Source organism: Mya arenaria, chromosome 13 (genome assembly GCF_026914265.1).
Source record: "Mya arenaria isolate MELC-2E11 chromosome 13, ASM2691426v1".
Taxonomy (NCBI): Eukaryota; Metazoa; Mollusca; class Bivalvia; order Myida; family Myidae; genus Mya; species Mya arenaria.
This window is the reverse complement of record NC_069134.1, coordinates 19,987,149-20,013,492: the sequence shown is the minus strand read 5'-3', so window position 1 is coordinate 20,013,492 and position 26,344 is coordinate 19,987,149. Positions and strand designations below refer to the sequence as shown.

Sequence of the window (26,344 nt, the reverse complement as noted above, 5' to 3'; positions counted from 1 at the left end):
CCTTAACCAGAATTTCTAAGTCAAATAATAAAGGCCTATTATTTGCATTATATTGAAAAAATTGTTATCTAACTTCATTAATTTAGTATGCAAGATAGTTGGGAATACATATCCAAAGTTTCAATGCAATAACTGATGTATTTACTGAGATAATGACTTAAAGGTGCTTATATGCAAAACCTTTACCAAGGTGTGATGCCAACGCCGCTGCCGACGCCAGGGTGAGTAGTATAGCTCTCCTTATTCTTCGAATAGTCGAGCTAATAATCAAATGTTCTAGCTAAGATCTCCACACAGTTTTAAGACATCTGGTTAGGTAGGTTTGAAGACATCTTAACTTTTCATTTTAACTAAACAAATAGCTGGTGCCTTTCCTTTGAAAATAGACTGTCACATAAATTTCAAAATGTTTGCCAGAATCAAAACTATAAAATGTTTTTTATCATGCAACAGGCTAAACACAATAATGCTGTTTTCAGTGTAATCCAGAATCTTTCAATCTATTTTGTTTCCCTTTCCAGTATCAAACAGACAAAGACTAAAGAGCCAAAGAACATGCTATTACAATATAGCAGCTGACGATTGTCCACCCTCAAATATAGCCGTGGCCTGAAAGACTTGTGGGATTCATGCCCAAAGCAGGGTAAAAGGGCTAAGAAGGCTACACAATTCTTTTCAAAGTCATTTATATTAATTCAAGGTTCTTCCATTTTTATGTCCAAACAAAAAACAATCTTGACAACTGTGCAATAGTCTAAAGTTGAATGGTCTCAATCCTGATTCAGGGTTTATTCTGAACTTGAGAAGCCCTGAATATAGATCTTCACATCACCGATATTAAATGATAAGTTATTGAAATTAGACGTTTTAATAAACAAGCTTGAATTTCAACAACTGTGTCTTTTTATCAGTTTTCAACAAGCCGTGCTCTATAAAACTAGAATTTGAGCAAGCTCTGAAAGCAGCAAGTGCAGGGCTTGCGGGCACGTGCTAATTTCGACTACTGCAATATAAGCGCCCAAGACAGGCATATGAGAAAAATGATGGTTTGAACCCACTATTACCAAGTTATTTTAGCTGATAATATTTCATGATTTGGTCAGTAAGAGAAGAAAACTTTAATTATTAAATAAAAACAGTGAAAACTAAGAATAAATTCATACATGTATATTGTATTGAAATAATCCAAGCCTTTTCCTTAAAATAGGGTCAAAACAATAACCCCAAAACAAGTATGTTACAGTTCATTATGAATATATTGACAATTACAGCTCGAAAGTACATAACAAAATGAGCAATCTACAACAAAGCATTACTTTTTTATGTCGTCTACATTTCTACTAGCAACTGTACCATCATCAATGCACATAGTGCACATAAGATTTATATGAGGTTTGGCTGCCAACACATCCAAGCACCTTGAAACAGCACTTCAGGGCGTAAGATGTTTTTTTGTGACTGTCAAATATCAGTCCATCAACGCAATGCAGGCATACGGCACATTGGTTCTGTGTATTCATGTCATCAGCTTTGCCTTGCCATTCCCAACAAGTCTTGATATGCCGCATTCACATGTTACAGCATTAGGCCAAGGAACAACTTAATTATCAAGTCTATAACTAATGATGATCAACTTGGAACAAGGACTATAATCAGGTTTAAATCAGCACCTGGCCTGAGGAGACCGTTTCAAGTTCTTCACATTTGGATTACACGAGAATTACACAGATGTTCTGCAGAGGATTGGCAGTCTAGAAAGCACAACACTTAACAATATGATATAATGGTTTGGAGAAGTCATGTTTAGTTTTCAGCTCTTGTCTGATTGGGTTATCGGTACCAGGTTGCCAGGGGTAACGTAGTCGCCAATCATAAACTGGCTGCTGATTGGATACTGTGTAGCGCTTCCAGTAATGACGTTCTGAAAGTATAAGCAACGTTTTCTCAAAAATAGGCTCAAGTCCATGGCTTTTTTGTAGAAAATCATGTTTCAGAAATTATTTGTCATTAAAAACAACCATCAGATTCTTTATTATAACTCCTAAAAATTATGAAATTGGCATTATGTAACTCTAATAGTAACTCAAATCGGTGGATTACAAGAAAGCAAGTCAACCACTGATACAGTCATCGAAATTAGAGTTGTGAAAGATCAAGCCCTAATTCTCACACAACTGCTTGATATAAAAGAAATCAACAAGCCACCTACATAAAAATTAGAATTTGAGCAAGCCCTGAAAGCATTTTACCAGAATAGGGCTTGCGGGGTTGTGCTAATTTCGACCACTGTTGATAGATACAACACATGATATCTGTACACACCTGTGGCTGTGAGTTTACAAAGTTAATAGGACTGATGCCGCCACCAACTGATGTTCGGTTTGCCGAGCTGATCATGGACAGGTTAAGAACACTTGGAATGCTCCCGGGGTTAATTGGGGCACCGGCTAGAAGTAAAATTACCATGGTTACTAGTTAACCTTAATATTGTATTTTAATGATTGTCAAGTCATTAATTACACAACATGACTGACATCACAGACAGAAATACTAAATTTTGAATATATCCTTTTTTCCAGTGAACTAGATTACACACCGAATTGCCAATAAAGCCAAATAGGTTTGAGAAAGTAAAACATCCACAGGTGTCAACCATGTTGTATTTATCATCATGTACAATAGGCACAAGTCAACAAGAATTCGAGCATAATATGCATAACAACAGCCACACTGCCTAGCAACACTTAAAGCAAAATACACATTGTCAACACTTTTCACAACCAGGATTCTTATCTTTTACCGTACAAGGGTATATAAACAAAAAAAGTACTCTTATAATATACAAAAAATGGATACATGGATAGATTTTTATACAACTATATATCGCTTTATTGAACAGTTTGTATTTTAACGTTGTAAAGTCAATCAATTTGGTATTATAAATATTCACATCATCTTAAAGATTTTAATAAATTTATATAATTTTACTTTGTTTTTTCCTGTTTCAGGAATATTTATAGATCTTCAAAGTGCTGTGTGAAATGCTGAATGGGTTGCCATAGTTACAATGATCTCACTAACTAGGCATCTAATAGATTTAGATATCAGCAAAACAAGTCATGATTTATGTTTCAAAATCACAGTAAACAGAAAATTGTCAGGCCTAAATTTCATGAAACTTAAAGTCCATTATAAAAGAAGCTCACTTTTTTGGTTCATAATTAGTGTTGAATAAATTTTCTTTATGATAATTAAGCTTAACTTATTTTAAATTAGTAACATCCGGATAATGTGTGACATGTGGACTAGTATTTTATCAGCAGACTTTCATTACTGTGAAGCAGAAACTTGTACGGACAGGGGTTGCTAATGTACATACAAATCTGAATGTAGTTTCCAGGAAGCTGCGTCTGTCCAGCGAGCTGGTGCAGGGTGTTGGAATCGCCAAGACCTCCGTTGATCAGGGCGCCGTTCATGCCAGTTGTGTAATTCTGACCTACAGTGACATGAGAAATATGTTCATCCATATAATCAGTGATAAATTTTTTAAAGTATTGAGATTGATATAGAGCAAGGCTTGTTTGTTACATTGGTATTTCATGTAAAAAGATAGAAATGAAGGCTAGAGTTTATCTGAATAATTTCTTACACAGGAATATTACTGACATCAACAGAAGGTTTGTATATTGACTTTTGGTAGTTAACAGTTTGAATGCATTCATATGCAAAGACATGACAATAGCAGGGTTTTCATTTTCATGTGAAAGTAGCTGGACAATTGATAGATGTAGGCAGGGATTTGGGCGATATCTGACTTGAGGTTTCAAAAGGGCAGCAATAAAGTAAACCAGGTGGGCTGACAATAGTTGTTGTATTTTTTTACCCAGCAACTGGGTCATTTTAAGACCTCTGCAATAGACCTTCAATAGGTACTGATTGGTTGTATAAAAACAATAATAGATTATGGCAGAATTATGGGAGTTATGAAGAGTAATAGGAAGTGGTAGAAATCTTTAGAGGCGGAATAAACTTGAGGTGAGTTCAACTAACTAGGAATTTGAAGGTTTCGTTTTTTGCATTACATGTACATTGAGATAGATGATGATTGTAGAACTATAATCCTTTCAAATACCACCTGTCTTCAGAGTACAACTTTCACAAACATATATAAATTATACCCAATTCAACTGAAGATCATGTGCATATATTCAGGGAAGATAACAGCCCAAAAGTCCCATTCCTAATTACGTTGTTTAAGTATAAGGGATTGAGATCATAATCATGGTTATGGGTTAAGACCCCTGATGAAATTGTTTTCAAAGCCATATAATATAATTATATCCATTTCAAGGTATTTTTTAACATTTTTAATGCTAATGTCCAGCCAAAACTAACTTAACAACTCGCCGCTAGTCTGAAATTAAAAAATATTGCAAATGAATTTAATTATCCATGATAGTTCACTATAGTGCTTACCTGTCATGAGTGTGTTCCAGTATGCATCACTGGGCGACTGTGTCTGTGTTCCCGGTTGGATTGCGGGCGTCTGGCCTGAGTAGCGGAAAAATGGGTTCTTGAGATCAAGCGTGTTCTTTGATACAGTACTGGTCCCGGGAATGTTCAGCTCTATATCAACATCGTAACTCTGTCTGCAAGAGTGAAAGAATTTCATTATACATTGTGTGTAATGATTACGCCCACACAAATTTTGATAAAGATGTTTCATTTTATAAAAAAACATTTTAATTACATTCTATAATTTCAAATACATTTTTTTCCAGTAAAATGATAAACTGGTAATCAGATAAACTGGAGTTATCAAATGAAATATCAATTAGCAAAAAGACACAAACATCGTGAGAAATTGAACATTGTCTTACAGAGGGCCTGGGAAAGGTACCCAAGGGCCAGATTTATTTTGGCTGCTACCAGGGTACAATTTCAGTACCTGGTTCTGAATCAATACAGAGGTCATTCATTCTTTCATTTGATGAAAAACAGCAAAATCTTCCAAGCTGTGTTGTGCTTAATCTGCAGCATGCAATGTATATGTTAACAGTACCCTAGTGTAACAGACAATCGGGTTTACGAGTAAAACATTTCTACCCTTCCATGCCCTAGTATTTGATGGCAAGTATTTTTAAACTGACAATGGTTGGATTGGCCTACCTTTTGTTACACCTGAGAAGACACTTGCCGGTGAGGTTTTGTCCCTGTTTTACAAGGACTGGGGTCTGAAGGAGACATCTGACCTGATACCAGTGGGTCAAAGTCTCTGTAGGGCTTGTAGACAGCCACACTGGCGTCCTGAAATAGTCAAGTTGCATTAACAACAAGAGCACTGCTGAATAAATGCCAATGTCTGGTCTTTTCTTCTACTTTTTTCATTCAAATTAGGGCGTAACTCAATTGCAATTATACAAGTCAGTTATTGGCCTTGCTTCACATGTTTATAGACCCTGGCAACAAGAGTTTCATTGGAATATTTTGAACATTTTTGTCAGTTATGGCCAAGATTTAAGATTTTTTGCATGATGACGCTGCTGAGAATTTCAAGGCTATGACCATACCTTACTTTTTAGGCAGTAATTATGTTAAAGAATAGAAAAAAAATTGAGGTTTTATAGCAGGCAATGGACCTGGTATGATTAGTTAGGAACATTGACAATCTGAACCACAATTGAATGGCCAAGTTAGATCATTTGCTTATTGTTTAAAGATACACTCTTACTCCCAAATAAGATTTACCACAATTAAAACAATTCTTTAAATATGCCGAAAGGGATAAATAAATGTCAATAACTATGGTTCTTAAGAAGGATACCGAGTTTAGTTTGAAAGAAAGGTGCAGAAAACACAGGAATTTCTACCCTAAGCGATGATAGTAAATCACTGTAAATCTTTTAGCATTTACCAATCATTTAATATTTTTTGCGTTTTTAGCTATGAAATACATAGTTTCAAAATTAATATTTTCCATAAATGCATTATTGAGTAAGTACCGGTAGTTTAAGGTTTATTACTAAAAATTTAATGTTTGTTATACATGTATACATTGTGTACCGGGTATGTATTAATTTTGAATAAGAGTGTCACTTTAAGTTGAGTAAAATGATCTTGCTCTGACTATCATAGTATATGACTTTACATGTATAGGACATGCGTGTACACGGTAAAACTAATTATATTATTATGGTTTTGGATGTATGTTTCAAGTGTCAGAACTAAGTACTACTTCGCCAACTGTACTCACACTGTGCCCAGAAATGCTACATCAAACCAGAAGGCTAGGCCGTGGACAAGGCCAGTCTGGTGTATATTGAAGGACAGAGGTATAGCTATCTCATGGAGGTCCGTCTCATCAGCCGTGAGGAAATCCACCTGGTGCTTCACAGACTTTGATAAACACATCCGGATATCAAATGTGTCCTGAAAGATTAAGTGTACACATAATTATTATTCACAGAGGCAAAACAATGTGTTTTGTTGGCTTTTAATCTGATCCAAAATGCACACCCTCGTCCTAAGTCTTGCATGAGTCATGCATGACACACTGGCACACGTGATAGAAAAAGTTAGGACCTATCTCCCAGTCAACTTTTCAAAGTAGTTGTAAACAGATATCAAAAGCCTAAGTAAATACCTAAAAGGGACTGTCTTATGTTTTTTTGTAAAACACACTTTTTTATTGCATGACAAACTTAAGTTTTACAAATCATAAGGAGTGTTAAAGTTAGAATACTGAAGTCTGGAACCCTTCAACATAAGCTCAAATAAAGAGAGGATTTGATGTCAAGTTTTTCAAAATTTTCCTTGACTATTTCTAAATTTTCCTTGACTGTACTGGTGTGGGTTCGTATCCCACAAAAAAAATAAAAAAATATTTTTTATTATACTGTTAATAAAGAGTTGTTTTTTTTGCAATTTTGGTACCAAATAGTAAAATAGTTACTAAGTGTTTTCAGATGCATAGCCAGGGAGAAAAAAATTGGTGCCAATACATGAGCAATTTCTTATGATCATGAAAAACAGAACAAATATTAAAAATAGTTTGAGAACTTGTTATTTTTTTAACTGCACTGGAAACTATTAAGTAATCAATTTGGGCGCGCCACTAGTGTTGGTCCATTATCAATAGACTATAATCAATAATCAATCAAAAAGGTATAAACACCTATTAATAGTGATATTGTAGCACTGATATTGCCATAACCGCTAATTGAAACTTTATATTCTACTTAAATGCTGTTGCTGCACCATCCTGGTCCCATTCTCCTCTTTTAAAACAGATACTCCTAATAAATCCAAATTCTCACCAAACTTAACTCCCTTTAAGAAACTTCAATTTGTCAAGTTTGAAAATGCATAACATATTAATTAACAAAGCTTATATGGTAAGTGTACAGTATCTACTGTACATGTATGAATTTATTTTTTTATTACTAATCGTTCATTGCTTGATTTTCAATGCCTGATAATCAACAGAAAAAGTTTGTCCTCACTCCCATTACTATGCCACTATTATAATTGAAACATACCACAATGGGTTGTTTGAAGTACTCCTTGACAGCTTCCTCCCGTAGACATGTAAGGTTTACACCATGGAACGATTCCTGGTACCAGAAGTTTGCTTTTGTGAACTGTTCCATGTACAAGGCCTCGTCTGTGAATGGGGCCACATGGAGGTCTCCCTGAGATGGGTACATTTTACCTGAAATCAGAAAGTATTTCTTACCTATTTTTTCTTACAGACAACTGAAGGCCTTTATAATTCGTGCTCAAGCCCTTACCTGGGACAGTAACTGGTACTAGTATCCTTTTTGAGAGCCTCTGATGGGGCTGGAACCCTTGTGGGTGACAGACATTTATACCATTTTCACCCCTCCATGCGTTTAACTAGCTCTTCAAAACCAATAAACATTTCAGAAGGCACTTGGCACCTTTTCAGCAGTTAAATTCACTTAAGGCCACAATTTAGTCTGTTTGATGTTGTTTTATGCTACTACGCAGTTTGCAGACATGCAGGAGCAAAATATGGTGATACCTTGATTGCATGTTAATACTTCCTTTATTTGCAATAACCCAAGTTCATTTACTGTACCACCATCATTTAAAAACTCATTATTAAATACTCTGCAACAGTAAAACAATGCATATATAAGTGCTAAATATCTACTTGTAAGTGCTAAATATCTAATAAGGCCCAGACCTGTTTTTGGTTTCAGCCATTTTTTTGCGTGTAGGAAGCTCTCCAACATTCTCTCATTGAAGAGCATGTATCCCATAGGCTCAGATATGATTGTGTCAACTTTTTCTGGTATGCTCACTTCCTCCACCTTCCCTGGAATTACGATGATCTTGTCCTGAAGTCGATTATGCCGAACCAGTTGCTGAAATATTCAGAGATGCAAGATAAAGTGTTTGTTATTGATAGACATCACTCAAAAGTAAGGCCAAAAAAAAAAATAGGTCTGTTTCCGGTCGCCCGACCGACCCTCTTATTTCCGCGCCGACCCTATACTTTTTATTGGTGTAAAAGTTAACTGCGCGCATATTTAGTACTTTTCGGTACTTTCTTTCCGTTAATTTTCTTATCTTTGGTCTCATTTCGAATTCGGTAATTTGATAAGCAGTCTATTAAAATGGCGGCACCCATGTCGAGTTCGTCAGTGTTGGGACTGAAATTGAAACGTTGCTCCCACAATAAAACCGATAAAAATATTTTAGTAAGCCTGCCAAACAATAAAAATATTGAAGATGTTTGGCATATCTACCATGATACGAACGTTGGTAAATCGAGCGTGACGATAAAATGCTCTACGGAAATGTCTGGTGCAACAAACTTTGATGTTGAAGGTATAGTGTTTGTATTTTGGCAAACCATATATTTTTCGTTCAAATTTCAAAATAATGGCCATGTTTTTAAGATATCACCTGCAATGAATTACTGTGTCTTATCAACTAAACTTGTATTTGTCTTTTTGTCACTGTCATATTCTGCTATTAATGTTAATTCTGCAAAGCTTGTGAAAATAAGTTTGTTCTGGTACTTCGTTGGAATGAGCTTCGGTAGGAAATTATTCGGCCTGAAAACACTTGTAGAAGGACTTTTATTCAATATATGTCTCTGGTCTCTTTTTTACTTAAATTTGCAAAATGTTGTTAAATATATTAAATTCCATTGATTTGTTATGAATTTCATGTTTTGAATTATAAATATAAAAACACCATTTTCACTTTGTAGTCTTCTGTGAGAACTTGAAGTGATATAGTATTACTATATTCTGTCATATCACAGCAGGTCATACCATTCCATGAACATTTTTTGAGAAAAATGTTGATTTTTCTCAGCATAAAGTGAAGTAGCCAGCTTGTGGATGTGTAATTAGAACTGGCATGTGTTCACAAAACATTTATGGATCTCAATTGAGTTTGAGTATGAAATTTTGATATCAGTGTTACCAAACCTCAGGTTTAAACTCCAAATAAGTCAGATAACCAGTACCTAATTATCACTTTCAAATAGTTAGTGTCTTAAATTTAGTACTAAACATATTTTTGAGATTTAAATAAGAAATTAAGTTTCATACTCTTAATTCAGTTGAGAATGGAAACGCTTTGTGAACACGGGTCAGGTGTACTTCGGAGATCATTGAAGTGACAAAAATAGTTTCTGACAATGTTTGGAATTTTAATATTCTATCAAATATAAGAATAGCATTATAGCACAAATGTGAAATTGGTAAATATGAAAAATTGACAAATCTGAGGCACTCTTTTTCGACATCTGTCATACAGACAAACATGTTCAACAATACATGCATTTATATTCTAGAAAATGTATATCTATACATTATAATTAATACACATTATACAGTTCTTAATAAATGAATGGACTTGTATTTACATTTTATGCTTTAGTACCTTTTAAAATTGTCTCATACGCAGTTAATATGGTTGTTTTTGAATAAAAGTCAGCCGCCTTCTATTCTAGATCACTCCCCCCCCCCCCCAAAAAATATAAAAAAAAATGCCTACCTACCTACCCTCTTTTTTTTGGGAAGGAGACCGGAAACGAACCTATTTTTTTTTTTGGCCTAAGAATAAAGATATGCACTAAAACTGAAGTAACAGTAAATATTTAACATCAGATGTAGGATGATACAGGATGTAATGAATACAGGCAAATATTGTTTACAGTTTCATTTTAAGACAAAGCTACATACATTACAATCATAACAAGGTTAGGCCACTTTAATAATTAATACAGGTTATCGAGTGCCTTAAGTCAACTTTATATACAAGTTTGAATATAATGCATAAAGGCATAACGATATGTCTGCTGCTCACCTCACAGTACTCTGCCATATTACTGGCTTCTATGGCGTAAACTTTCCGCGCTCCGGCCTGTACAGCAAAAAACGACAAGATCCCGGAGCCTGCTCCAACATCTAATACAACCTGCAAAGTAATCACATTATTTAAATTCACTAAATCACAATTTACTGACCAGTATATTATCATTAAAAGGTGGCAAATCAGTAAGAGATAGAAAAAAATCTGAACTTCTACTGAAAAACTATAATAAATGATATAAAATGTTGAACTGTAGAAAAACATTTATAAATATATTTATGATCTAAGATCTTGAAGGAAAATATATCTTTGTTAAAACTTGGCTCAGGTTTATTGGGCAATGAGTGAAACTGGTCTAGGATACCTTATTATTTTGGTATATATAAAAATGATATCAATGTTTTCCTCCATCTTTGACTGATATGGTCATGTATAGTTTCATGCTTTCCAAAGCATAAAATCATCTTGCCAATCAAACAAAAAGATTTGATGATTTCTACTTTTGAGGTAATTCAGTCTTCAGTAAACCCAGTCTGTATACTTTCCTGCAAATGTGGCTTTAAATAAGCAAAGGAAAAGATGGTATAATATTTTGAAAGACAACTACATTTTATGGTATGTGAAAACTGATATGAATAATGAAATCAGTACAGGGATTCATTTCCACTGGTCACCAAGGAGTCTCTTGTCAGTATTATACCTAACACAAACCAGAAGGTAGACACCCAGGCAACTTAACCACCTCACTCTCCAATCCATGTTAATCCGGTATATTTACACTATCATCTATATCTTACACTATTATCACAAGAGCACTGCAAGTGGAATGAAACCCTTGTCTGTTGTTGTTTTTTAGTTTATAACTAAAAGTAATAATGCAGGTAGGGTATTATATAGGCCTTGCAAAACATGTGCTGATTGTCCATGGCAACATGTGTGGTTTCATTTGAATTTTTGAGTAACTGACAATGTTGAAGTGTTAGCACAACATTGCAAACAATAAAGCTATCACAAAACATTTACTTTTTTTCTTTGAACCTGCAAGCTAGAATAGTTGTGTATACCTTGTCGAGGAAATCGTTGACATTTGAGAGCATGGCACGTTGGTATGTTGAGGTGCGGATGTAATCTTGCATCATATTCTGTTGCTGTGACAGGTAACCATAAAACTGAAATAACAACAATTGGAATTGAACCCATGATATTATTTAGAGTATGTCATGTCATGTATTTATCAGTACCTAAAAAGGAGTTAATGGACTCTATGCACGGTCTTTATAATGACTCCTAGTCATTTGAGAAATGCTTATTTCAAACATGTTGTTTTCGAATGAAAAGGAACAACGATTGAATCAGTGAGTTTTTAAATCAATAAATTACAACATCTGCTGACAATTTCAGTATGAACAAAGAATACCATCATAACATAAAGTTAGTCATTATACTTGTTAGGTTAAAATATTAGCAATTGTCCTGGACAAACCTGGAAATATTGTACAGCTGATGCCTCGTCTGTCCTCTCAGTGAAAATGGAGGACAGGCCTTCCTGTAACTCTTTCAGCTTAAACTGGAATGACTTCACATCTGTAATTTAATATTTTGGACATACATTACAAACAAATACCTGCATTTGAAGTGATACACAGAATGTTTTATACTAAAACTGTTGTATATCTGTATATCATTTTGCTGCACATACCGAGACCAAACCCATTGTTTATCATGACAGTGTATATTCCTGATGAAATTTGGGCCAAAATTCAGCTCCCTTCCCAATTCTAAAATGTATCCTTTTTTCCCCAAATGTCAAAATAAAATTCCAAATTATTTCCACATATTTTAATAAAATAATTGGACATCCAAACTGTTCTGAATAGAAAAACTTGAGTTCACAATTCTAAACGACAAATTCTTCCAATTCTGAAAGGTCCTGGCACCTTTCCCAAAATGGTGGAAATAACACTGTGCCCCACTGAGAGGACCCATTACTCTTACACATGTATGTGCCTCAGCTGGATGCAAATTTCTAAAGTAATGATTGCACTTAAAAATGCATTCCCTCAGGACACATGGTTTTAAAATATGCAAATCCAAAAGATACCTTTAAAAAGATTTTAAAATGAATCATTTTAATACATAAGTATCATCAATAATTCATTTCATAACACTATGGAGTCATCAAACAACATATTTTACTCACTGTGAATACTATCAAATTTTAGTATTGTGCTTTCTTGAGAGTCTGTTGTCACAACCAGGTTCTGTTTCCCAAGTCTGCAGTACTCCCCTTCTTTGGTGAGTATCACTGATTTGATTTTTTTCCCATCTTTTGAAAGAATAATATTATTCACTTTATAGTATAACAATGACAGTTTCATAAGTAATGGTAATGGTAAGAATGGTAACAGTACCTCTTTAAAATAGGGAAAATTATACAAAAAAACAAGTTCTGTCTGATTTCTGTAAGGAAGTTATCATTGTATCAATCTCTGTGCTAGTTTACTATGCTTTTTAATATCGGGAATGGCCATAAAAAATCATGACTTATTCCATAAACATACACAATTATTTACAGAAAGTCATGCAAATACTGGATGTGTAGAGAGCTCCAGATAAGAAGTGTATTTGCTTGACTACAGAATTAATCACAAAAAAAATATTTTTTTAATTTACTTTCAAGTGTACAAAAACAAACACAAAATGATAGTTTATACAAGAAAATGCAATTCCTTTTTTCAGGAAGACAATAACACATATAAAATAATGGTTTACACAATTAATTTGATTGCAGAGCGTAGAAATATTATACATTTTTTCATCTTCAGATTTGTTTTGATTCATTAAGGCGCTTGATTATAATTCTATACAGTATTTATCATTGCATAATCAAGCGTCTGTTAATGGTGCGTGATGACCATCAATATCACTTATTTAGAACAGAATCGAGCATCCATGTATTGATCCATTCATATGGCTTTCAAGCAGCAGACACAAAGTATCAACAACTCTGCAAGCTAACCTCATTATTTTCCAGTTTATCAAGTTTATTATAAACTGTTGTGTATACTTATCAAAAGGAGTATATAATTATATGTACTATATAAACTAAGTACGACACTCTTCTGAAAAGACATTAACTGGGATTGTTTTTTTAACAATTTATATGTCCATGTTAATCCATCAAAATTTGACAATGTTTAGTCCCAGAGTTTAAACACTTTAGACTTACATTTAATAAGACTTTCCACCTTGTCTCCAGTTCATGTACATGTAACCCATACTATAATTGGTCGTTCAGGAAAATTCATCATTTTTTCAGAATGCAGACATAAATTCGAACATTTTCATGTTTCAACTCTTGCAGCATAATATTAATTTCTAGCGCTATAGTCCCGGACCTTTCGGGCCGTGTTACAATTGACTGGTGCATAATATATTCCCAAGTGGGAGGCGGGTGGGGGTAGTCCAAATAATTGTACGTTGACGGATTTTTTTTAGATTTTTGATATGGCAAATCCTTCACGTACAAATTGTTTAGTATCAAAAGTGGGTAGTTGTTCCGATCAGGATTCCGGGTTAAAGCATATAGCGTCTATAAAATATCATAAAAACAAAAAATATTACCAGATAATGTTATTTTATATTAGTTCAGTACACAAAAAAATAAATATCCAACTTATAATTATGAGTTTGACGGCTTTTCTTCATTTCATTCTGTCAAAACATAACGATATATACATGAAGGGCACCTCCAAGGCTTTAGGGCACAGTTTTAAATCGCTCGGAACATTTCGGCCATGGCCGAGTTGTTACGATTGTATAAACGAGGTCTATCTCGAAGCTTTGTCGGAGGAGGCCGAGCTATTACGATTGTATCGAGTTGTTCCCCTTCGCATAATTGTTGTCTGTGTCAGTCAACTTTCGTTTTATTGGAAAGGTAAACAACTTGTTTTAATGCATTAAATGCGTGTTTAGTGCAAAATAACATTTCACTTACATGGTAAAATATGAATATAACTCTTTATGATCAATTTCAACCATAAAATACTTCACTTAAAACAATTTCAATATTTTTAAAACACCCCCGTTTTTCGCACATTCCCGTTTAGACGTTAGGGATTGGAAGAATCCCGTATAACACGTTTATTATTTTAGATTAGAGGTGGGGGGTGCACAAGCGCAAACACACCCAAAAACTAAAGGGGCAACCTGACAATGAGAACAAAAATAAATAAATTAAAAAAATTTAATGGATTATGTTATATAAATCTGTGATCCGACGTCAATAATATATGATTTCGTGTATCGCGCGCTTTGGACTTTGCCTTTGTTTTCATTCATTTTAGAATTTTAATAATCACAAAATACCGGTTATCAAAAAAATGACAACATGGAGAAAAATTACCTTTATAAATACACAGAACAACACTTTCTCCTTGTCGTGACATCTCAATCTTGGCCTCAACGCCTGATTCCGCGTTGTAATGTCCATTTTCATCTATATCGGCCACGATCACGTTGTTAAAAGTCGTCGCCATTTTCCCGAATTTATAATTTTTGAAACGAGGCTGTAAATTGTTACGTGTTAAAGGTGAAGGGTTAGACAACTCGTGAAAAAAACATTTTTTAAAAAAGAACTCGTTATTTCATCGAAATGCCGAAAGTGATTATTTCAAACATTACCAACCTTAATTAGTTTAGATATATTCAAACAATTTCTTTATTTTATTGAATAACACAATCGGCTCATCAACTTCAAAACGAAAGAAGATTTCTAAACCGAAAGTAAATTCGGAATACTTCGGAAAGATGACTGACCATGTGGGAAAGGTTTTTCTGCCAGGTGATAAATTAGAAAATTTAAATGTTTCAGAGAAAACTTCGAAAGCCATTCTAGGTCCCGGTTTGAGACAAGAAGCAGAAGAAATAGTTGTGTCGAAACCCGGCGTGCTTCGACACAAAGAACCGAATATATACTGGATTGACAGCCATCAAAAAAGGGTAAACATAAATAAAGTGGCATAAATGCTAAATGGTATTATAGAACAACGTGAAATTGAATAACATCTGTCATCAAATATGAAACATGTGACTGCTCAGCAGGTCCGGGGAATAGCGGATGTTGCAGATTCTAGAAACAGACTATACTGTACTTTATATCTTATCTCTTTGCATGCTGAGTATTCATGGTCAGTCTGTAGTCTAAAATATTAGATGTGTTATACGGGATTCTTCCAATCCCTAACGTCTAAACGGGAATGTGCAAAAAACGGGGTGTTTTAAAAATATTGAAATTGTTTTAAGTGAAGTATTTTATGGTTGAAATTGATCATAAAGAGTTATATTCATATTTTACCATGTAAGCGAAATGCTATTTTGCACTAAACAAGCATTTAATGCATTAAAACAAGTTGTTTACCTTTCCAATAAAACGAAAGTTGACTGACACAGAAAACAATTATGCGAAAGGGAACAACTGGATACAATCGTAATAACTCGGCCTCCTCCGACAAAGCTTCGAGATAGACCTCGTTATACAATTGTAACAGCTCGGCCATGGCCGAAATGTTCCGAGCGATTTAAAACTGTGCCCTGAAGCCTTGCAGGTGCCCTTCATGTACATATCGTTATGTTTTGACAGAATGAAATGAAGAAAAGCCGTCAAACTCATAATTATAAGTTGGATATTTATTTTTTGTGTACGGAACTAATATAAAATAACATTATCTGGTAATATTTCTTGTTTTTATGATATTTTATAGACGCTATATGCTTTAACCCTGAATCCTGATCGGAACAACAACCCACTTTTGATACTAAACAATTTGTACGTGAAGGATTTGCCATATCAAAAATCTAAAAAAAATCCGTCAACCTACAATTATTTGGACTAGGTCAGTCTGTTGGTGTACATTGCGTAATTCATAATAAAAAGTTAAGCACACTTGTGTTTCTTATTTATTAAATCACATTAGTGAACATAGAACATACGCACACACAACGAAGAAAAACAAAACAGCAGGGACTTTGACTTTCTGTTCAGCCAAGCCCGGGTAAAATTCCTGCCCTGTGGGGAAGAACTGATGAAAAAATCCCCACCAAATGCCCCTAACCCCAGGGACCCTAGGTAAGGCCCATTCCCCGCTATATTTGGCGCGAAGACAAAACCACCACATTAATCCAGCACTGCAAAGCCACCAGGAAGGTGGCGGCGGGAATATTTAACATATTCTATTGTCAATTCACAAGCCAGTGTGATTGTTCTCACTACAGATGAAAAACATGGCTTTGACATGTACATTCATTTATTGTACAGTACACTTCTTGTGCTACCGGTGGTATATCTAAAGAAACAGAAACCTAAATAACGTTAATTTTCTTTTGAATATGCTGTTTATATTTGTTAATGTGAAATCATTTTAAAGTGTCATACCATAAATATTCAAGTTTGAATGTACTTTTGTAAATATATTAATTGCCTTTATTCTGTTTTAATGTATATACTCAGCAAAACTTCAAACTTAAGTTTACAAAATCTCGTCTAACTTGGTTTTCTTTATTCCCACAACAATTTCCAACTATGAATGGACACATTTAACTTGTGTGGTATATCAAGACGTGCACATAGACTATGATGTTGAGACAACATGAGATGCCGATGTTGAAGGTTTTCTTGGAAATAGTGGAAGTTTTTGTACTTCCAGGTACTCAACTGTAGAAGTTTTGGCACATTTTTGGGAGTAATATACTTCCAAATTTCCTTCAACGGAAGCCTTGCATAGTTTAAAGGGATTGTGTCACAGATTGGCACCAAAAAAAGTTTTTTTCTGTAACGAATCTCAGAACAATTACCTTATAGAATGTGTTACCCATTGATATCATAATTGTTAAAAAAAATACCAAAATGTAAAAAAAAATTGTGTCGGAGACCGGGTTCGAATCCGCGTTGCCAAAATTGAAGTCCAGCGTCATACTCACTGAGCTACAAGGGCATATTCTAATTGGGTGACATAATATAACTATACACCTACCTCGGTAATATCACGTTATAACACCAACTAGCCAATCACGCATAAGGAATTTATTCTACCTGGTAGACATACCCAGTAATCTTTTTTAATGGAAAAATACTGCTAAACTTAAATAAATTGTAAACTATGTCGTACTTCAGTTAGTAAGTTTCAATGCATTGTACACATCGATGCCAAGTTTATGTCAGTTTTCGACAATTTTCTCTTTTTTTCGCTATTTTATCATTCGTTAGACAGCCCCTTTAATGCCATCATTTGAAAGTTATTAGTTTCCCGATTTTTACAATTTGACAAATGGCATTTTATTGTTTTATCATGATTGGTTTTTTTATTGTTCAATCATCCATATTTTGTCTTTGTACACCTGAATATTAAGCTATTAATCTATTTAATTCAAAACAACTACATGTATACTAAAAAAGTATATATATACCAAATATTTTTCATAACAAACTAGTTCTAGTTATGTTAGAATACATTAACCACAATGTGAAATAAATAGAACAGAATAGTGTATAAAAAAAAACTTCTACAGGAAGTCCTGAAGTAAAAATTTACGGTATAAAATCACAATTAAAATTACATCTGATGAAACTGTCCAAACGGTTGTCTGATACTGAATGTTAAGTAAGACAACAATGAGGTGTACTATTCAAGTCCACCACGGTAGCATTGCACATCTTCGCAAACCTGTACGTAGTAGTTCTTCCGTTCATTTTAAACTTCTTTTTATTTATTTCTTAGTTTTTTTGTTTAACTTGCTGTTAGTGTCATTACAGTCATGTATTCTTTTGTCTTTTTTATTTATCTTGGTATAAACAAACTTAAACAATTGTCCATAAATCCTAAAGAAAATTAAACTTTTATGTATTTTTGATATTCAAACCATTCCAGTTTTTTGTCTTTTTGAGGAAGCATATTTTTTTATGGATATTGTAGGTTTCCTGAAAAAAAGAGAAAATGATAAATAATAAAAAAAAAATGATGTAACTATAAAATTTTAGTGTCACATACTTGAATAACATAATTACTGTTCAGTCTCATACCCCACCAACACTTCCATGCATAAATGGTTTGTGGGTCAAATTTTTTGTGAAATAAATTTATTAAATTAAATTTTATTTATATCAAATTGATTCATTAACTTAGTTAGGTATATATATATGTTATAGCATTAAGAATTGGGCCAAATTTCAGCCCAAAATTGGTAAAAACAACAACAACACACCTTCTTATATGGCCTACAAAGAACATTTGTTGAGTGTAGGGTATAGGTGCAGATGGATCACACAATTACATTCCCATATAAACCCTGAATGGAAAATTAAATTTGTCTCTTTTTTTTGTAAAATTCCATTTATTGGTTGAATTCTTATTTTCAGTATGTGCCAGTCAGAAGTGACTCTGTGATCGGGGTAGTGAGCGCCAAGGCAGGTGATGTGTTCAGGGTGGACATTGGGGGCAGTGAGATGGCTTCACTCTCCTATCTCTCATTTGAGGGGGCCACTAAAAGAAACAGACCTGACGTTAAGGTATCATTGTTTAACTTGAATCACTTGGAGTTTATCTGGACCTGTATACATGGATATCATTGTAAAAAGTGGTTTGCTTTCTTAAAGATACACTCATATTCCCAAAAAAGATTTACCACAATCAATAATATTGTTTTGATATTCCAAAAAGGATGAATAAATGTCCAAAACAGTGGTTCTTATGAAGGATACTGAGTTTAATTTGAAGAAACGAGCATAAAACACAGAATTTCTAATAGACCACAGAAAATCTTTAAGCATTCACCAATCATTTAATATTTTTGCGTTCTGCTATAAAATACACGGTTACAATTTTGTTATCAGTAATTAAGCCCCCCTTCGAAGAAGAAGGGTATATTGCTTTGCACATGTTGGTCAGTCGGTCCGTGGGAAGACCAGTTTGTCCGACTGATAACTCAACAATTCCTGAATGTATGGTGATCAATCTTGACATGAAGGTTGGGCCTGACCAGTAGTTGACCCTTATTGATTTTAGGGCTCATTGGGTCAAAGGTCAAGGTCACAGTGACCTTTAATGGTAAAATAATTTTAAAGCTTGTCTGAGTGATAACTCAACAATGCCTACATCTATGGTCATCAAACTTGACATGGAAGTTGGGCCTGACCAGTAGATGACCTATGTTGTTTTTGGGGGTCATTGGGCCAAAGGTCAAGGTCACCGTGATATTGAATGGTAAAAGGTTGTCCGAGTCAAAACTCGACAATGCCTGCACCCATGGCCCTCATACTGGGTTGGGCCTGACCAGTAGATGACCCCTATTGATTCTAGGAGGTCAAAGGTCAAGGTCACAGTGACCTTGAAAGCAAACTTGATAATTCCTGGACCTATGGTCATCAAACTTGACATGAAGGTTGGTCCTGACCAGTAGATGACCCCTCTTGACTTTGGGGGTCATCGGGCCAAGGTCAAGGTCACAGTAACCTTTAACGCAAAAAGTTAACAAATCTTCTCCCAGTGATATCTCAACAATGCCTGAACCTATGATCATCAAACTTAACATTGAAGATGACCCATATTGAATTTAGGAGTCATTGGGTCAAAGGTCATGTTCACAGTGACGTTGAATGCGAAGATGTTTAGAGTGATAACTCGAAAATGCCTGCACCCATGGCCCTCAAACTTGACTTGGAGTTGTGTCTGACCTCTAGATGACCCCTTATGATTTTAGGGTCAAAGGTCAAGGTCACAGTGACCTTCAGCGAAAAAAGCTTTGTCTGTGTGATAACTTGTCAATGCCTGCACCCATGGCCCTCAAACTTGACATTTAGATTTTTGGTGATTAGCTGATGACTCCTATGAATTTTGAGGTCATAGAGTCAAAGGTCATGGTCATAACACACACTATTCTCACACTTTGAATGGTCATATTCTTAAAACTGCCTCAACAGCATCCAATGTCAGTGACAAATCAGCATCATTTGAGTCCATGCATATTTCATTCAATTGTCCATATAATCCTGACAACATGGCGCTCGGGGGGGGGGGGGGGGGGGGGGGGGGCATAATGTTTGACAAACATCTCTTGTTAATATTTTCTATGAATGCATTATTTAGTAAGTAGTTAAAGGTTTATTAGTCAAAATTGATGTTTGTTATACATGTGTATGTATTGATTTTGAATAAGGGTGTCACTTAAACACTCAATGCATGTGAGGGCTAAAACACATTTAGTAGTTATGTTTCCGGGTACTGTCCGACACTCATCTGTAGTCTTACAGTTGTGTCAGTTTACTTTGAAGTATAAAAATTGAGCTCATATCTCTCCAATAATGGTCAAATGCCTAAACAACAGTGTTGATAAGCCCCACAAATAAGATACTTTTTCATGATGGATTAATTGTCAGTTAATAAATATTAAAATGCTTTCAAATCTTAGGTGTGAGTAAAATGTGGAATAAAAAAACTATGATGTAAAGGTTTTGTCAAATATGATATAATTATTCTATTTGGTCTCTTAAATTTATTATAGTTAACAAAGCAATACTTGTACGATACATTCTAAACAAAATCACACACAGAAAAATCGGAGGAAAATGATTAAATAAGGATCAAATCCATTTTCTCATGCTGTCATTCAGTATGAATGCTCAGGTGGAATCTTGCTGATATGCAAGATCATGCCTAGCAATATTACTGTATGAACACACAATATTAATGACGCATTTCTTCAATGTGTTAACATGAAGAATAATTAAGCATCCTATTAATGTTTAACTTAAGGTAGGTGACCTCGTGTACGCAAAACTGTTGGTGGCCAACAAGGACATGGAGCCAGAGCTTGTGTGTATCGACAGTGCCGGGCGAAGTTCAGGCCTCGGGGTGATTGGAAGAGATGGGGGATTTCTCCACTCCTGTTCACTCAACCTGACAAGGAAGTAGGTTTTTTATGTCTATTGGAATTTCCAATGCATAATCCATATTTGTGATGAATGATTTTCTGTAAGGCTTTTTAGCACCAAAAAAATGTGATGAAAATCGTAAAGGCATTTTGTAAAAATGTTGTTTTTTATGCCCCCAAAGCTGGGCATATAAAAATCACACTGTCTGTCCGGACACTCTGTCCGTCCATGTGTCCGGCTCAATAACTTGTGTCTGGGCTGTAACTTTCCCTTGTATGGACAGATTTTAAAATAACTTGCCACATGTGTTCTACATACCAAGACGACGTGTTGCGTGCAAGACCCGTTTTCCTACCTCTAAGGATAAGGTCACACTTAGGTGTTTATTCACAATGAAATGCTGCATATAAGGACATAGAGTATAGGTTGTCGTGTCAGTGCTGTAACTTTTTCTTGTATGGACAGATTTTAAAATAACTTGCCACATGTGTTTGACATACCAAGACCACGCGGCGCATGCATGACCCGTGTCCTTACCTCTAAGGTCAAGGTCACACTTAGGTGTTTATTCACGATGGAATGCTGCATATAAGGACATAGAGTATAGGTTGTCATGTCCGTGCTGTAACTTTTTCTTGTATGGACAGATTTTAAAATAACTTGCCACATGTGTTTGACATACCAAGACCACGCGGCGCATGCATGACCCGTGTCCTTACCTCTAAGGTCAAGGTCACACTTAGGTGTTTATTCACAATGGAATGCTGCATATAAGGACATAGAGTATAGGTTGTCGTGTCCGTGCTGTAACTTTTTCTTGTATGGACAGATTTTAAAATAACTTGCCACATGTGTTTGACATACCAAGACGACGTGTCACGTTCAAGACCCATGTCCCAACCTCTAAGGTGTAAGATACACTTAGGTGTTTATTCACAATGGAATGCTGAATAAAAGCCTTAAAGGTCATAAGAGTGTAGGTTGTCAAATATGGGTGGTATTTTTTATGTTCAGAGGCAATTTAAAATAACTTGCCATATGTATTTGACACGTAAAGGCAAGATCAATTTTTCATGTACTGACCTTGTTCATAGGTCAATGTCACATTCGGGGGCATTCGTCACATACTGTGACAGCTTTTGTTTAGACCAGAAATGGTTTTAACATTGATAATCATGTAAAATTTAAGTTTGTTTAATATTTAGACATCAAAGCAATAAACCTTTTAATACCATGGTATTTACATTTGATGTGAAATCTATTGCTTGAAGTCAAAATTCCTTTACAACTCTAAATCCTTTATTTTCAGAATCCTGTCTTCCGACTGTCCACTCCTAAAACAGCTGGGGAAGAGCACACACTATGAGATTACAACTGGGATGAATGGGCGCCTATGGGTGCGGGCACGAACTGTGCTACTGACCATCACCATCATTAATGCCATAGAAGCCTCCGAGTTCATGTCCAACCAACAGATTATGGCCATGTGCAAGAGACTGGCTGATGCATTCACTGAGAAAGACTGAATAGTTTTGTTTAAGGATATTATCTAAAAGTCAGTGCTGGTGATATGCTGAACATGGCAGCTATGTGACTAATCTTGAAAAGGCAGCATCCTGTGTCATGACCATATCATCATGATCATAAATTGTGGCAGGGGTGTAGGAAAATAGAACTATTTATATTATCCTTATACAGACAACACCATCCATAAATGCTATATCCACCAGAATAAGGTCATCTCTGGGCACAGATGATGGTTGTATGCATTCAGTGTCGCATCAAACTTACCTGATTTTATAAAACAGTTTATAATAATTTGTGCAAAATAATGAGGTATAAAAAATGCCATTACTGGGACACCAAAAAGCAGACATTTGAAAAAAACTTTGGAGAGCTTTCTTAACGAAGCACTCCCAACACTCTCGTAATTTCTTACCTCATGATGTGGAAAGGAGTAAATTTGTGCTTGCTTTTATTGACACACTTTCATTTTGAACTGTGTTTAAAAACTGAAAAGCACATTTACGTTTTCTGATTATGGTCTCATACCACAGAGAAAGTATGAAATATCATAACAACTTTCTTAATTGGCCAGGTTTTATTTTTCAAATTTAGGAGTAAAATCAAGGCTTTCAATTTCTTGCACAGCCAGAATGGGTCTGTTTCAAGTTAAGCGCATTAATAGCGTAAAGCATTGTAGAAAGATCACAAACTGCATCCATATACAGTTCGTTGCCTGCCAATTTTTATGTTTACAATAAGTCATAAATGTCAAGTTTTGTTATGTGATCTAAAACATATTGAGCCCAGACTATCACCTGCCCAAAAACATTCTAGGTCACAGTTTTGTTCGTTCACAAAATGAGTTTACAAAATGCACAATGGGATTATTTTATTACTGCTGTAACCTCGACATATCTGCTATTGAATGGATTTCACTATCGGTGGGTTTTCCTGTCATTAAGACAAGAACCGTTGTAAACGCAGTTTAAGCTCTGAAGCAAGTCAGATAGGGGTTACTGATTTTATTTTAATACCAAACCAACAAAATACTTATCAGATAAAAGAAGATTGTATGCAAAATAGTGGTGTAACTTATAAATAAATATATAAAACAAAATGTGTTGTAAATTAATGCTGTACTGAATCGGCATAAACACCGTGTTCAAGGGCAGCAGTTCAATAATGTCTTGAAGGCAAACAATATAAACACCGTGTTCAAGGGCAGCAGTTCAATAATGTCTTGAAGGCGAACAATATAAACACCGTGTTCAAGGGCAGCGGTTCAATAATGTCTTGAAGGCGAACCATATAAACACCGTGTTCAAGGGCAGCAGTTCAATAATGTCTTGAAGGCAAACAATATAAACACTGTAGTCAAGGGCAGCGGTTCAATAATGTCTTGAAGGCAAACAATATAAACACCGTGTTCAAGGGCAGCAGTTCAATAATGTCTTGAAGGCGAACAATATAAACACCGTGTTCAAGGGCAGCGGTTCAATAATGTCTTGAAGGCAAACAATATAAACACCATAGTCAAGGGCAGCAGTTCAATAATGTCTTGAAGGCGAACAATATAAACACCGTGGTCAAGGGCAGCAGTTCAATAATGTCTTGAAGGCAAACAATATAGGTTAATGCAAAAAAACAAACTGTTTGACAACATTAACGTGTCTAACCCATTTACAACATTAACGTGTCTAACCCATTTACAACATTAACGTGTCTAATCTATTTACAACATTAATGTGTCTAACCCATTTACAACATTAACGTGTCTAACCCATTTACAACATTTACGTGTCTAACCCATTTACAACATTAACGTGTCTAACCCGTTTACAACATTAATGTGTCTAACCCGTTTACAACATTAACATGTCTAACCCGTTTACAACATTAACGTGTCTAACCCGTTTACAACATTAACGTGTCTAACCCGTTTACAACATTAACGTGTCTAACCCATTTGACTACTGATCAAAACTACAAATTGACTAAGGTAAAGATTAACAGATGTATGCGGTGTTCGGGCGCTTTTTTGACTGGGGAATTTGTGGCTTCGTAGCTGTTGTAAAAGTAAAAACAAATATTCATAAAGGCTGATATGGTTTTATCAGTACCTAAAATAAATCACATGGATATGTATATTCAATAACAATTTTCACTGATAAAACCTGCCAACTACCTCAATCAAGGTTATGGTGCCCGCCTTTCACTCTAGAGGTCAGTTTGATCCCCGACAGTGGCCTCTTAAAATTAACATCAGTACTGGTATGGATTCGAGTCTGATCAATTTACTTGTGTTTAAGTGTAAGTAGACAGTTTTGTATTAACAGAATTTAAATATTTGTTTTTCTATCTTGAAGCATATAACTATAATATTAAACAAAAGAAACCTTGAATTGGAAAAACAAAACAAAAAAGAAAACTAAAACTCCAAAATCAGACTGTAAACAAGCATTTCTTTCACAAAGCCATGTTAAATAAACATAAAAAACATTTTAACCTTGGTGATTGTCTTGTTCCATTTTGTTAAATACATTACTGACAACCTATTTCCTGTGTATTTTAGCGCAAAAAGACAGATTTAAAATAAAATTTCAATTGCTAATATCCATGCCAACAAATAGTGCCATTCATACGGAATGTTTTGATGTAATTTTGTAGGAGAAGACCTTTGTAGTTGAAACAGATTGGTTTGTTCTTTACACATATTCAATGTCACTTGAGCATATCATTAAATGGTTTAATGAACATTATTAAAAGGAGCTGTCTCGCGTATGATAAAATAGCGAAAAAAATAGAAAATTGTCGAAAACTGACAAACTTGGCATTGATGTGTACAATGCATTGAAACTTACTAACTGAAGTACCACATAGTTTACAATTTATTTAAGTTTAGCAGTTATTTTGTATTTTTCCTTTAAAAAAGATTACTGGGTATGTCTTCCAGGTAGAATTCATTCCTTATGCGTGATTGGCTAGTCGGTGTTATCACGTGATATTACCGAGGTAGGTGTATAGCTTAATTATGTCATCCAATTAGAATAAGCCTATGTAGCTCAGTGAGTTAGACGCTGGAATGCAATTTTGGTGACGCGGGTTCGAACCCGGTCTCCGACACAATTTTTTTTTTACATTTTGGTTCTTTTTTAGCCCACCTGAGCATGAAGTGCTCAAGGAGAGCTATTGTGATCGCCCTATGTCCGTCATCAACAATTTGACTATTAACACTCTAGAGGTCACAATTTTGGCACAATCTTAATGAAACTTGGTCAGAATGTTACCCTCAATAAAATCTAGGACGAGTTCGATATTGGGTCATCTGGGGTTAAAAACAAGGTCATCAGGTCAAATTAAAGGAAAATGTTGTTAACACACTAGAGGTCTCATTTAGGAAACTTGGTCAGAATGTTTATATTAAAAATCTTTATGTCAAGTTTGAATCCAGGTCATGTGCGATCAAAAACTAGGTCACCAGGTCAAATCATAGGAAAAGCTTGTTAGCACTCTAGAGGTCACATTTATGACTCTATCTTCATGAAAGTTGGTCAGATT

The 26,344-nt window shown here is 34.9% G+C and overlaps 2 protein-coding genes across 3 annotated transcripts; one reads left to right on the top strand and one right to left on the bottom strand.

The window, feature by feature from the left end:
* Positions 1–1,152: 1,152 nt before the first annotated feature.
* Positions 1,153–14,919, bottom strand: LOC128213517 (histone-arginine methyltransferase CARMER-like). Of its 2 annotated transcripts, XM_052919287.1 has the most exons (13): positions 14,762–14,919; positions 12,557–12,682; positions 11,840–11,940; positions 11,421–11,525; positions 10,351–10,461; positions 8,210–8,390; positions 7,539–7,711; positions 6,254–6,429; positions 5,170–5,307; positions 4,477–4,649; positions 3,380–3,496; positions 2,323–2,447; positions 1,153–1,921 (listed from the first exon to the last, which is right to left on the bottom strand). In XM_052919287.1, exons 1-13 carry the CDS (start codon positions 14,892–14,894, stop codon positions 1,811–1,813), a joined length of 1,770 nt encoding a protein of 589 aa, XP_052775247.1. In that variant the 5' UTR covers positions 14,895–14,919; the 3' UTR covers positions 1,153–1,810. The 2 variants fall into 2 exon arrangements, with proteins under 2 accessions (XP_052775247.1, XP_052775248.1); XM_052919288.1 differs by lacking the exon at positions 2,323–2,447.
* Positions 14,920–15,165: 246 nt separating this feature from the next.
* On the top strand, positions 15,166–23,908 carry LOC128213189 (exosome complex component RRP40-like). The gene is made up of 4 exons (XM_052918740.1): positions 15,166–15,357; positions 18,770–18,919; positions 21,162–21,316; positions 22,590–23,908. The coding sequence occupies exons 1-4, from the start codon at positions 15,166–15,168 to the stop codon at positions 22,804–22,806; spliced, it is 714 nt and encodes a 237-aa protein (XP_052774700.1). The 3' UTR covers positions 22,807–23,908.
* The last annotated feature ends 2,436 nt before the right edge of the window (positions 23,909–26,344 follow it).